The sequence below is a fragment of the Eufriesea mexicana genome, unplaced genomic scaffold (genome assembly GCF_001483705.2).
Source record: "Eufriesea mexicana isolate 0111107269 unplaced genomic scaffold, ASM148370v2 scaffold6179, whole genome shotgun sequence".
In the NCBI taxonomy this organism is placed as follows: domain Eukaryota; kingdom Metazoa; phylum Arthropoda; class Insecta; order Hymenoptera; family Apidae; genus Eufriesea; species Eufriesea mexicana.
Window position 1 is genome coordinate 85,484 of NW_016914064.1, and position 13,545 is coordinate 99,028.

Sequence of the window (13,545 nt, forward strand, 5' to 3'; positions counted from 1 at the left end):
ATCGGAAGACAAAGAAAGCTGATGATCGCTCGATATCAAAGACTCGTCGTCCAAACTAGGTGATCTGGAACTAGGCTTGAACGAGTCCTCCAAATCGCTTTTGTCCTGTTCCGATGTAGTCGACCTTTCGGATATTCTGGATAACGTTCGCGTGAGAGCAAACGTTCCACAACTGGTCAAAATGTCCGGCCCGATTGGATAAATAAAACTGCCAGGAAAGTCGGCGAGATCTTCTTGAAAACTGTCCTCGTTTTGCCCGTTGCTATCCTCGGACTGAGACTGAACGGCGTTGTTGTCCTCCAGGCCTGGATAACCGTCCTCGGTGCTCGAGCTTCCGGAGCCCTCCAGAGGAAAAGATTTCCAAGTCGAACTCAACTCGGGCCTGAATCCAGGCTGAGAACCATTGCTGTTCTCCTCCTCCAAGGAACCATTTCCGCGCATGTCTTTCATCGTCGCGATTTCTCGACGATCCACTATCGGCTGAATTTGACCGATACCAAGTGGCCGGGCTATAGAACAAGAGCTGGATTCCGGATCCTCGCGATCCGGAGTCCACGTACTTGTTTCCTCGCTTCTCGATCGTTCGGTGCTCAATCTGAGCTTCTTCTCGATCGACAAACGATTCGCGTTTGAAACTTCTTCGGATAACTCCTTGGACGCCTCTTCGATTGGTTCCTCGTCTTTAGGCAATTCCTCGGCTCCATCCTCGTCCTCTTTCCTCATTTCCAAATACTCAGGGGTCAACTCCACCTCCACCAGAGTTTTCTCGTCCATCTTATCCACGCCGTAATCCGGTGAACTCAATTCGCTGTCGATGCCTCTCATGTGAACCTGCGTGTCTAAAGCGTCGAGAGTGTCTTCGCTTGTATCCGCCGAATCCAACGGCCGGTTGTCGTCACCATCCTGTTCCTGTACATCTCGATCGTCTTCGCTATGTATAACCTCGTCCACATCCATTTCTGCTTCTTCCTCCTCGTTAGCATCAGCCTCGTCATCTGAACATTCCTCGATGGAGATTTGAATCGGCGATTTCACCATGTCTTGACCGTCGTCCAAGTCGATTGGTCTAGGGAAAGTGCTCTTTTCACCGTCTCCTCGCGCAACAGTCACGGTAGTCACCGTCACGTCGGGAAGATGGTCCCTCTCCGTCGATTTCACTGAATCCTTGATCAGCTTGATTTCCGGCTCCTCCCTCTCTTCGCGCTCGACAGGTGGTAGAGAGACCTCTGGCTCGATATTGACTTCGGTTTCGACCACTCTCTCGATCGATTCATCGGTGATCATCAAAGATTCGGGCACTCTTTCTTTCGTGTACGATACGAACTCGATCGATTGATCGGTCGATCGCGGAAAAGAGCCCTCGATCGTTTTCGAAACGCTCAATAAATCGATCTTCTCTGCTCTGGCGGTTTTCTCGAACGAGAACTCCTGCTCGGCCCCAGATTCTACGGAACTCTGATCGATGAATTTTGTTCTCTCGTCAACCTTGACCGATTCCAACATCGTCTTCTCGTCTTTACCGTTCACGTCCAATCTAATCGCGTCTTTCTCGTACGGAATCAAATCTGCGTTTGCCGTGATCTCGTTGCATTCCGTTAACGGCGACTCGAGATATTGCGCGGAGGTTTCAGTAACGGATAGCGAATCGGTGAAGATCTCTGGTATAGTAGTGTGATCGGTACTGTCGGACCTGTGATTCGGCGATGCTTCGATCTGAATCGATTGCGGTTTGATCGGAAGGCCAGTGACAGAAACTGCGCCACCTTGCACAACAGCCGTCGCTACCACTGCCGTCACTACGTTCTCTTCAGCTTTTTGCTCCTCTGGATCTTCCGTAACATCGACGGTGTCATCTTTGCTGGAGAACGCGTTAGCCGGTGGAAGTTTGTGCACCGCGATTATCGGAGCATCCAACGATTTGGCTCGCCTTTGCGAGGTCGGCGACTGGGTGGCACCCTGCCTTTGTAGCACGCCAATTCCGCTACCCTCCGAAAGACCAAGACGGGCACGAGCAAACAGAACCGGCGTTTGACCAGGTTTTCGCAATACCACTGAAGACTGTGTAAGTTCCTGAGCAGCCGAGGCTCCCTTTTTCTCCACGACGCGATCTTCCCCGGTTTTTACGGCTTTGCTCTCACGTTCTCGCGTTGCAGCTCGGCTCGTATCAGATGACGACTGATCCTCGAGATCGGTTTCCGCTTTCGACTCGACCTTCGCGCGGAGTGCTTTCGATTCCTGCACTTTCGGCACCGCTCCCTCTTTCGACGACGTGGGCGATTTCAATTCCATCGTCGACTTTACCTCGGGCTTCGTACCTGCCTTCGCACCGATCATCCTCTTCGGCGATATCTTCTCCGCGGAATCTTTTCTCTCTGCGCCGCTACTCAGACTCTTGGATATTCCTAGCGATTTTGGCCTCGATTTCTCGGATTTCACGCTCGTCGCCGCTGTAACCTTGATCATATCGTCGTCGACAGAGGCGGACTTTGCTCGAGTACTCTTGCTATCCTGCTTCTCCTCCTTCTCCTCCTTCGATGCCGAGTACACCTTCTCCGGTAACCGTGTGACAGACTTGGATCTACCTTTCTGAACGATACTTACTTCCGGCGCGACGTCCGTCGAGTCGATTATGATAATTTCCTGAGGCATCTCTCCCAACTTCAACTTGGATTTGTCGATCTTCGAGCTGGGCGTCGATACGCGTGACTCTTTCGAAGCAGTTTTCTTCAACGGTGGCTTGTCACCCTCGAGCGATTTAGACTGTTTCTTGAAATCCTTCTTCGGCTCCGGTTTCGCCTTCTTCGCCCTCTTGGGCGACACGTCTGGCACAAAGTGTTTGTTCTCGACCTCCGGCGAGAGCAACGTGTCGATCGGTGCTTTCTCTTCAGCCAACGATAACGATTTCGATCGTAGAGGTTCGCCGTGCGGTCTCGACATGAAAGGAACGAATTCAGGAACTTTAAGGCTGTCCAACTCCAACGCAGGTTTCACAGGCACTTCATCCAAAGGCAGATCGGCGACTGGGTCCACGAAATCGTCGAATCCGGTATCGATGATCTTCGGCTTGGCGATTTTCGCTTCGGAAAACTTCGACTCTATTTTCTCCAAGATGCGTTTCGTTTTCTCCGGAATGCTCGGTTTCTCCAGAGTTTTTGGTTTCTCAGGAACTTTCGGTTTCTCCGAGACTACGCTAGGAATTCCTGTTTGCGCTACTTGCTCTTGCTCCACCATCTCAAGCTGCGACTGTGATGATGGCTGTGACGGTGGCTGTGACGGTGGCTGTGACGGTGGCTGTGACGGTGGCTGTGACGGTGGCTGTGACGGTGGCTGTGACGGTGGCTGTGACGGTGGCTGTGATTGTGGCTGTGATTGTGGCTGTGATTGTGGCTGTGATTGTGGCTGTGGCTGCTGTTCCTTCTCGTTCTCTTCTTTTCTCAGTTTTTCAACTACACCGGCCATTTCTTCTCCCGATGTCTTCCGACTAGTATAATCCATAGGCAAAGCCTTTTCCAACGGTTCCGTTTCCTTCTCTGTACCAAGCTTTCCAATCGTCTCAGTCTCGGCCGTAATTGGCTTAGGAATTTCGGGTAAAGGTATCTTTTCGATACTGTCTTGCTTTTCCAAACTATCATCCGGCGTTTTCAGACTGTCCTTCTCCATCTCGGATTTAGCCTTACGCTCGAGTTTCATCTTCATTTCCATTCCGACCACGTCTGCGAAATTCAAAGGCTTCATCTTCGAATCCAGCGACCTTTGCACGTTTCCGATGCTCTTCGACAATTCCGACGGTGATCGTTTCTTCTGTATCACGGAAACGATGGTCACGTTCGGATCAGTTGGTGATACCTTGGGCGACCGTTTCTCCATGGCTGTCACGATGGTCACGTTCGCCTCGATAGGCGACAATTTCGACTGCGATGGTTTCTTGTCGAGACTGGACGACTTGATGCACGGCCGATCTTCCATCGCCATCTCTGTTCGATTTTTATCCAACGACACGGATCTCAAAGGTTGTTTATCTGGCGAACTTGCCGGGAGAGTCTTCGAACCTGCTTTAGATGGGCTTCTATTTGTTGGAGAGAAACTGCAAACTACGTTCTTCGCGTCGGTCGGCGACAATTTCGATGTAGGACTTAAAATACTTTTTCGTTTGTCGGACGGGCTCGAGAGTATAGATCTAGGCCGCGTAGGCGTGATCGAAACGCTCTTGGATTTGTCTGGCGACAGCTTGTTGCTAGGCTTGTCTATCGAGGTGAGTTTGGAGAGATCGAAACAGGAAATATCCGTAATCATTTTTAAAGGCAACTTGGGAAGATCTCGAACGACGCTGGTTTTCTTCGAGCTGGTTTTGCCGCTATCCGACTCGGACTTCTCGTCAGACGCAGTACCGTTCATAACGTGTCGCTTGTGCAACGTGTAAGGTATTTCGATGTTCGCCTTCTGTATGGTTGCGCTGTCCGAAAACGGATCCTCGTCACCGGAATCGGCTGGAGTTAAGTCGATCGACTTTTGATGCATCAGTATGTGACGTTTACTGTTCGAGCCTAACCTCTGTCGTGCTGGATTCGGATCGCTTTTAGTACGTTCGACGGGCGTATGACTCGATATCGTATCATCGAAACCTAACACTACACCTCCGACGATCTTCGGTTCGTACTCGGAGAACATGGTCTTCGACTTCAAGTTTTCCATTTCCATCGGCACACCAATTACCGTGTCTGTCCTCGACTCTATCGAGAGCCTCGCTTGACGTTCCCGCTCGCGTTTCTCCTCGTCCTTACGCGCCTTTTCCAAACTCCTCCAGTCGTCCCTTTCGCGCGGCTTCTCCTCAGACTTGCCTCTCTCCGTTCGCGCCTTGCTTTTCCTCGATTCCTTGTACTCGATCCTCTCTATACTGCTTCGCCTCCAGTCGTACATCTCGTGTTCCATGTATTCCAAGCTTCTTCCACCCCCTCCACCTGCCCCTACCCTCGAATCGAACCGATCCAAGTGTTTTCGTTCACGCGAATCTAGCCGGTCCATGTGCCTGCGTTCGCGGGAATCCAACTTCTCTAAGCTCTTTCGTTCCATACTCCTCATATCCGTTTTCCTATCGTGGCCTCTCTCCTTCGAAACGTTGTTGCATCTCTCCAACGACTTCAACCGTTCGATCGTAATAGGATCGAAATCAAAAGTCGGCTTCTCCTCAGAGTCTAACCTCTCGACGCTCATTCCCTTATAGCTAACCGTTCGAACGGACTTTTATTCCCAGAGTCGAAACGCTCTAACGTATGCCTCTGATTGTAATCGACCGTGCTGCTTCGACTCGTCGGACTTTTCTTTTTCTCCTTCGAATCTAACCGTTCCACGCTTCTTTCGCGACGTTCCCTAGACTCTGAATACCGATGACCTATCCTCTCCTTTGGACTTCTATTCAAATACTCCGTACTACCGCGCAGCCCCTGAGAATCTAAACGCTCCACGCTCTTTCCGCGTAACTCGTAAGGATCACCGTGACGGAACAACGACCTCTCCTTCGAATCCAGCCTTTCGTAACTTCTTTCTCTAACGTCTAACCTTTCGATACTCCTTCGCAATTCTCGAGCATCTATCATACGATCGACGCTACGACGACTGTACGTGTCCGACTTTCGATCTCGCGAGTCTAATCGTTCGATCGATCGACGCTCCCTCGAGTCGCTCTTCTCCATCTTCTTACTGTACTCCCTCGAATAATCCCTTTCCACCCGTTTTCTCTCTTCCCGATCTATGCTTCTCCTTTCTTTCTCTTGTAATTTTGCTAACGTTTTCTCGAGCTTCGTCCCATTTTCGCGATTCAATTTTCGGTCTCTAACACCACTACCATTACCAACGCTACCATTACCAACGCTACCATCACCACCACCACCACCACCACCACCACCACCACCACCACCACTACCACTACCACTACCAGCACCAACACCAACACCCCTATGACCCCGACCTAAACTACCCGTTTCTACATATGCACGTGATATATGATCTTCCAAACTTGCTATACTGCGTGCCCTGACCGTTCTAGCTCTGTGATCTACGATCGTCCTATTAGTCGAGTCTACCGGGCTCAAATCATCGTCTATCCGCGACTTTGGACGCATGATACCCTCGTCCCGTAAAATTTCCGAATCTACGTGAGTGATCTTGTACTTGGGCTTCAGGCTTTTCAACTCGTTAAGCACGGACATTTTTTGTTTATGAACTTGCAACACGACTGGATCTCTTTTCCCGGATTCCTGATGGGGAAGAGGAAGTTTACACGGTTGCTGCTGCTGCTGCTGTTGTTGTTGTTGTTGTTGTTGTTGTTGCTGCTGCTGTTGTTGTTGCTGCTGTTGTTGTTGTTCTATCGAATTAGCATGCCGCGTCTCAAATTTCCGCTCGATTTGAGTACTAGATCGTTGTATTCGAGACTCGACGGTGATATAGTCACCTTCTGGTTTCGCGGTCACAGCTGAGTACCGATCAATGGACTTTGTTCTAGCGTTCTTAAGATCAGCGAGCACGGATTTGAATTGCTGCTTGTCCGAAGACTTGATGGATCGATGCTTGACGAAGGAATCGGTCTCGGAATCCATTTGAAACATTTCGTGCTCGATTCCTTCGTCGCTTCTATCGGACATTGGCTCGTTCTCGTCGTCATCGTCTCGTGGACTCGAATACGATTCTGGGTATTCAAATTCGTGCTCGCGTTCCAAAAGCTCGTAAGAATCGTGCGAAAGATCGTCATGGGAGAGATCTCCCGCGGGACCAGACTCCTCGTGGCCAGATTCAGTGGACAGTGACGAAGTTCCCGGATAGGAGCTGCTATATACACGCTCGGGTACCGAGTCGTGATCGAGTGAGGGTAATTTCGAGCTAGCCGCGCTGTACGATCGATTACTCTCGTCGTACCGTGTTACGGGATTATCTAATTCACCCTGGGAAGGTAGGCGGAAAGGTTCCAAAACAGGATCACCGCAAGTTTTGTCGTCTTTCGATCGCGCTTTCCCTGAATCCTCGAAGCTAGAAGCATACAATTCGCGGCAACTGGCCGATCGCTGCCAAGGATGTCTAGGCATAGGTCGCGGTGGGGGAAATTCAGGAGGACTGCTGTTAGAGGGGCTGATACGACCTGCTGATGAAATCCGTTGCTGGCTGGCAACAAGCATCTGCCGCGGTGCTGGGACCTGGCTGGGGGTGGCCGGGGAATGGACGTCGATGGAGGTAAGTGTCCGAAACGACGTAGCTGTGTCTTCGCGACGGTGAATCGTCCCTCCCATCGAGACACTCGTCACAGTCGTCGGAGAATCCAGTGTCATCGAGCCGCATGATAGAGACAGAGCTGGGGTTTCCAGGGCTGAAATTATTATCCTCTTTAACTTTCACTTTCGTTTTCCACTTACTCCCACTCCACGCAAACCACTACTTTCATTATTTCTCCCAATTTCTCACCAACCATTCACCTTCCCTCTCTTAACCCCCTCCCAGAATTTCTCTTATTGCTCCATTATTTCCTCTCCTTACGTTCTTGTTCCATTCGACTTTTCTATTTCGAAAGATCTTCGAATGCCTCGACCACTCGAATCGACCACTCCAAGATCTTTCTTCAGGCGAATCGATACATCGACATTGTCTTTTTACAGCCTCTTGCGAATATACCTCCCGTTACATTCATTTTTCTTTCATTTCTTTCCCTTGGCGAAACGTGAACGAGCCGATAAACTCCAGATAATCATTTTTCAAAAGCGTTCTATTGGCAATACGCTAACTCTACTATTCTCTACTCTTACGATACTTTATGTACGATACTTGGAATGAAAAATAACGCTAGGGAAAAAACAAAAAGAGAATAGGAACGAAATGAACTCAAGAATGAAAATGGGAGAAAGGAGAAAGACGATAGAAAAAACTGATCGAAAAGAAAGAAGAAAAGAAAAACGAAATAGAGGCAAAGAGCGAGGGTATGAAAAAGAAAGCATTTTTCGTGGAGGTTGGTGTCGGTCATGGTACATACCAGGATCGCCGAGGGGCAGGAGGGGGTGGGCAGAGATGCTGGAGCTGCCCATAAGGGAGCTGCTTGGTGTGGCCCCACGATAACCTCCCCCCTCCAAGCCCTGCAATGCCCTACCACCGCTAGTCTGCCGGAACGAATTGGACCTGCGAGCAAGAGAGAGTCAAGTTCAGCATCAGACTTAGGCTACCAAATGCCAAGCCTGTTCAGAACTAACTAATGTTTTTCGCATTTTCTTCCGCCTTCCTATCATCTTTTGTAAGATAGTATCGTTTCGTAAGAAAGAAACCGTTATCGTTTCAAGGGCCTTTCTTTTCTTTCTCAGTCTCTCTTTTCCCCCTCTTTCTCTCTCTTTCGCTCTCTCTTCCGCTCTCTCATTCTTCCCCCCTCTCTCTCTTTCGTTCTCCCATTCTCCCCCCCCCCACCCCCTCTCTCTCTCTCTCTCTCTCTCTCTCTCTCTCTCTCTCCCCTCCTTTCTCTCCTCTTTTCTTTTAATTTTATATTTTTTTGTTATGTTTCCTTAATGTTTTCTATGAAAAGGAATGTTGCGTGTCGCTCGCGTCCGCGATATCTGCTACCCCCGTATCGTGATTATAAAAGAATGCTCAAATAATCGATTATGCCCTCAAAACGATAAAAAATTACATTACGTTAAGCAGGAAAATATGAATCAAAGTAATAATAATGATAATTGTTAGCAGGCAATCTTACGAAAACTATTTTTTTGTACATAAAATACCATATTATCGGTAAAGATCCCCTCCACTATCCCCTAGAGATCTTTCCTCATTTAACTGAACAATGTTTCTACATCCTGTGTTTACAGTTTTCCATTCAAGACTCAACGATTTTATAAACTAGTTGTATACTCTGTACGCAAAACTATTAACTAACGAATTTTCGACAAATCAGCACGCTAAGATTATAACGCTACGCGTAAACGATTTGCACACGGGTATACTCGTTATCTTCGCATGCTCGATTCTCGCACACACGGAGATATTCGATAAAAATGTGCACATAAATGGCAATGAATCTATCGGTGAAACACAATGCTCTTTGTTCTAAGGGCACGTTATTTAGTAACGTTATCCGACTAAACATCGATATTGTGTGATAAAGAATCGTGTATACCTGTTAACTGTATGTACAAGGATGAAATTATTATAAAGAAAGTAATCTATTCTCTATTGTAGAGCAGGCTACTGCTATGGATAAATATTTGATTGGTAAAGATTCGGTCGGGACAGTGAAGTATGGTACCTTTGCAGTGTATATCATTAGGTGTTACAACGACGAAAATTAGTGACCACACTATCAAAAAGAGGGTACATTGATCATTCGGGTTATCGTGCCTGATGGTGAGCCTGACTCCCCGCCACCCCTGTCCGAGCAGGCAACACTGACACACGAAAGTACAAAACGAACAGAGTAAACACTTCATTCTACTTAAAATTGGAACAACGATAGACATGATAAATACCAATTAATGTCCCGGCAAAAGCAAGACCGTGCCACCTCCTGTCTTACCCACGCAAGATTTAGTGCGCTCGTTAATTAAAATATATCTCAATGGTATAAAACCAGCATTAAAGGGGGACAGTACATAACGATACGCATGCACTATCTACACATTACTGGTATATCCAAGAATTTGTTCAATCATAAAACGATATTTCACGCCGCTACTCAAACTTACCTTTGAAACGTCTGCCTCTTCACGTAATTGTCCCGTACAAATTCTACGATTTGCTTCTGAGTTTTCCCGCTATACCTGATAACGTAATATTGAAAAATTTCAATAAATCGATTTAAACATATCGATAAAAAGAACCATTATCTTTTTCTCTATTCTATACACGCACATTGCGTAACATGAAATCATTTTTGGTGCAAATTCACATACCTAAATGACGAACCACGACTGAGAACACGCGTTTTCTGCCGTACCACTCGTTTAACCACCGAACAACGGAAAAATCCATGATTCTCTACGCACTTTTTCCAAAAATTTTTACACTCGTTGCGACCTTCGAAAAAGAACTCCACGGTATCCTTGTAATAGCCCTACAATCGTTATGAAAAATAAATCCTCGAACACAGCTTTTCAAATTCATTTCGCCATTACTTGTATCTTCTAACTTGTATCTAAAACTTACATAACCCTCTGGATGGAGTTTAATTAAAAATCGTTTCCTTTTAAAACTGATTTTCCTGATTTTAGCCCAACTGAATGTGTTTATTTTGGTAAAATTTTGGAAAACTACTATCCCCATATGTGCCACTGCCAAATTCAATGGTACATCCTCGTGATCCTTCGATAACATATGAAATACCACGTTCCTGTATTCGTGCACGTAAAGTAAAAATTATATTTAACTTCAGATACTTACTTTAGCCGGATGCATTTTCATTCCGTATAATTCACAACGACGTGCTGTTTCTAACAGATTCAGGTCTGCTTCTGCCGGCGATTGCCCCCTGTTTATGAAACGTAATATTATCAACTCATTCGATCGAAATTTCATATTCGGGAAAAGTTAATCGAAAAAAAGACATCTTACGCGTGCTTCTTATGATTTTCCATAATACGGCGTTCTAATTCCTGATCTTGGCGAGGCACAAATTTGTAAGTTGATAAATACGTATGATCTGGATAATCCTCTATCACATAATCCCCACATTCGGCTAAAACAATTAATAATTTATTGCAAAATTATTTGACATTTTATCTTGAACTTCATTTTTAACAACTCCATCTTCAAATGAATTATTGTTACCCTGAACAATATAACTCGCCATCAAAGCTGCTGTATTATCATTGCATTGTAATAAACCTTGAGCTAAATCACGTTTGATTTGAAGGCAAAATAAATATCTTGTAAACTCTTCTTCCAATTGTGCTGGATCAGGGGTATAAAATTTAACACAGAATTTCAATAAAGGGTCTATCAGTGATAATCCAACTTGTCTACAAACTGGCTTCTCTAAATCTAACCAATACTGCAATTAAATAGCATCAGTCAGTACCGCAAATGTATACACGAATTTTTTATTGATTTACATTTACTGCTTCTTACTTTTGTTCCATTACGTTGTTCCTGATACTCCAAACCAAAATAATCAGCTTCCAAAAGATGTAGCTGTTTACAAACTTGATCAAATAACACTCTGCCTAAAGCTTTAGCCTAAAATTTAAATAAACTCAAAATAAAAAACAAATCTAATTATTTTGTTACAAAAAATTTTTAACATTAAATATTCTAAAGTTCACTCATTGCATTTTAAATTACTCTCTAAGATGACTGAAAATATACTTTAGATGTTGTGTATACATTTTATGAATAATCAATACATCAATACATCTACTGCATGCAATATAGTATCACCAATTATGTGCTCCAGTTGTTCGTTTAAAAGTATTATATGCGTAGGCAATATAAAGTAAATAATTTTTTATTGCAAAATAAACACATCAACAAACAACAATTTATAATATTAAAAGTACAAAATATAACTGTAGTTTTACAAAATGACAATGTGGAAGAAAAAAAATTCTTTTCTCTTCTTACAAATGAGCACACGCATTTTATGTCTCGGTTAAAGTTTAATATCAAATTGATTTCATACTCATTTGTTAAACAGATTTGTTTCCACAGATATAATCATGTTATAACATCAACCCAATATAATTTTTAATACTAATAGTTAAAGACATATTACAATCATTATAAAAAAACGCGATGAAAATAAATCAATGTAAACTTAGATAAATGTTCATCATTTTTAGAATCTTATATGTTACATTTATCTATATCAGAAAATAAAATTATCCTACAAGACTATTACAAATATTACCTGAACTTGAAACATTGTAATCGTATCATCCAACATCTGTACACGAACAGCAAGCATTTTACCAGCTTTTCTGGGTGTTGTGGGAGGAGTTCTACTACCTCCATCCACACCTGCCGGAGTCGAATGACTATGAGGCATCTTAGGTCCTCCACTGCCTTTCATGCTTATGCTTTCTATATCATTCATCTTTAGTCATCTACTGTGAATCGTAGAATGACCATCTATAACTTATTTTCTTATGGAAAATTTGATTTATAATTCACTATTACATTGTCATCTGTAACAAAACGTTAAGTATCACATGATATATTTACACTGGTAAAAAAGAATCGTTGTTTCGTTATCAAAAAAGAAAAATTGGATTAAATATAATATATCTTCCATGTAAATTTCACGTCGCTTTAACAACATGCAATATAAATGGTTAAGCAAGAAACATCGTTCATATTAAAATTAAGGGAAATTCTTATTTTTTACTTTCTCAGTCCGATATTAAATTACGTATCTACACGTTATCGTGAAATATATAGATTACATTTAATCGTATAAAACTCTTTCAAAAAATGCAAAGAATTTTGTAACGGTATTACGACGACAAAAGTATATCCGCAAAACATTAAAAGTCAAAGATTATGGGTTATATAAAGAGTAATTAATCGAGCACTTGCTTATATCATATAATTTAAAAAAAGATTACTTACGTTTGTTTACATCATTCATAACGATATTGTGTGTTAAGTGTCACTTATCGTTCCACAATTCACTTTCGAAATATTTTACCGAGAAGACTTGACGATGTTACGTCAAGACTATGATTATACCGATTACACTACTAATCGAATAGTGCTAATGGAATACGTTAAGAGATTGGCTACAGTTGAAAGGGTTGAAAGTGTTGATTTGTCGAACAATGAGTGATCTTTAAATTCAAATAGATACTGATACTGTGAACCATCGCTTTATCGATTATACTAAACTATTAAATTTCTAATATAAGATATCAAATTACACTTCAAAGAAATAAATAAACTAACAGATCATTTTAAGAAAAAAGAAATTCATCGTCCATGGTGAAGCAACATTAAGTATGAGAAATCGAACAAAAAAAGGCGGGGCTTGAGATCTTTAAAGGGAAAGAATCAATCAAACTGCATTATGAAACAATAGAAAATGTTGCAACTTTTCGTACATACATCTACCGGCTTAATAAGACCAGTGGCAGCACGCCCCAATATACAGCAACGCAGAGTTCATTGATCACTAAACACTCATGCACCGGCACTCCCGTTGTGGAATCGTTTTCGTGACACTCGTGACGTTAATAAGTCGTTCAGCCCACTACTACTACCCCGAACATAGATTTCATGAACGATCTCTATATATCCTCGAGTGACGATCGAGGAAGTCTCCAAATTGAACCACATTACACACCTACGGAGCGCACGTCTCCGCCTTGGCATAAATTATATGAAACGTCAGTGGTTCTCAGCATGCAACAAATAATAGAACTATTCATTGATAAACTAGCACATACGACACATTTGAACGTGACAATCCGCATTCGTGAAAAAGTGAAACTCGACTTTTCGAAACATACCTTGAACAACTCGAGTCCGATAGACAACTACTGGCATTGCTTGTATAGCGCGCGATGCACGCCAAGGGCGGAGCCACACGAA

The 13,545-nt window shown here is 43.9% G+C and overlaps 1 protein-coding gene across 2 annotated transcripts in view; it reads right to left on the reverse strand.

The window, feature by feature from the left end:
• LOC108552325 (FERM, RhoGEF and pleckstrin domain-containing protein 1) overlaps positions 1-13,428 on the reverse strand; it is a 31,892-nt gene extending 18,464 nt beyond the window's left edge. The window contains exons 1-11 of one of the 2 annotated variants that reach the window (XM_017906811.1): positions 13,060-13,427; positions 11,867-12,143; positions 11,089-11,196; positions 10,789-11,011; positions 10,573-10,696; positions 10,402-10,489; positions 10,168-10,323; positions 9,915-10,075; positions 9,708-9,782; positions 8,012-8,154; positions 7,130-7,354 (exon numbers count right to left, since the gene is read on the reverse strand). In XM_017906811.1, the coding sequence (XP_017762300.1) occupies positions 7,130-7,354; positions 8,012-8,154; positions 9,708-9,782; positions 9,915-10,075; positions 10,168-10,323; positions 10,402-10,489; positions 10,573-10,696; positions 10,789-11,011; positions 11,089-11,196; positions 11,867-12,052 (1,489 nt within the window). In that variant the 5' untranslated portion in view covers positions 12,053-12,143; positions 13,060-13,427. Of the gene's footprint in view, positions 1-7,129; positions 7,355-8,011; positions 8,155-9,707; positions 9,783-9,914; positions 10,076-10,167; positions 10,324-10,401; positions 10,490-10,572; positions 10,697-10,788; positions 11,012-11,088; positions 11,197-11,866; positions 12,144-13,059 lie in introns of both variants that reach the window. The other variant, XM_017906810.1, reaches the window with a different exon arrangement.
• Between the last annotated feature and the right edge of the window lie 117 nt (positions 13,429-13,545).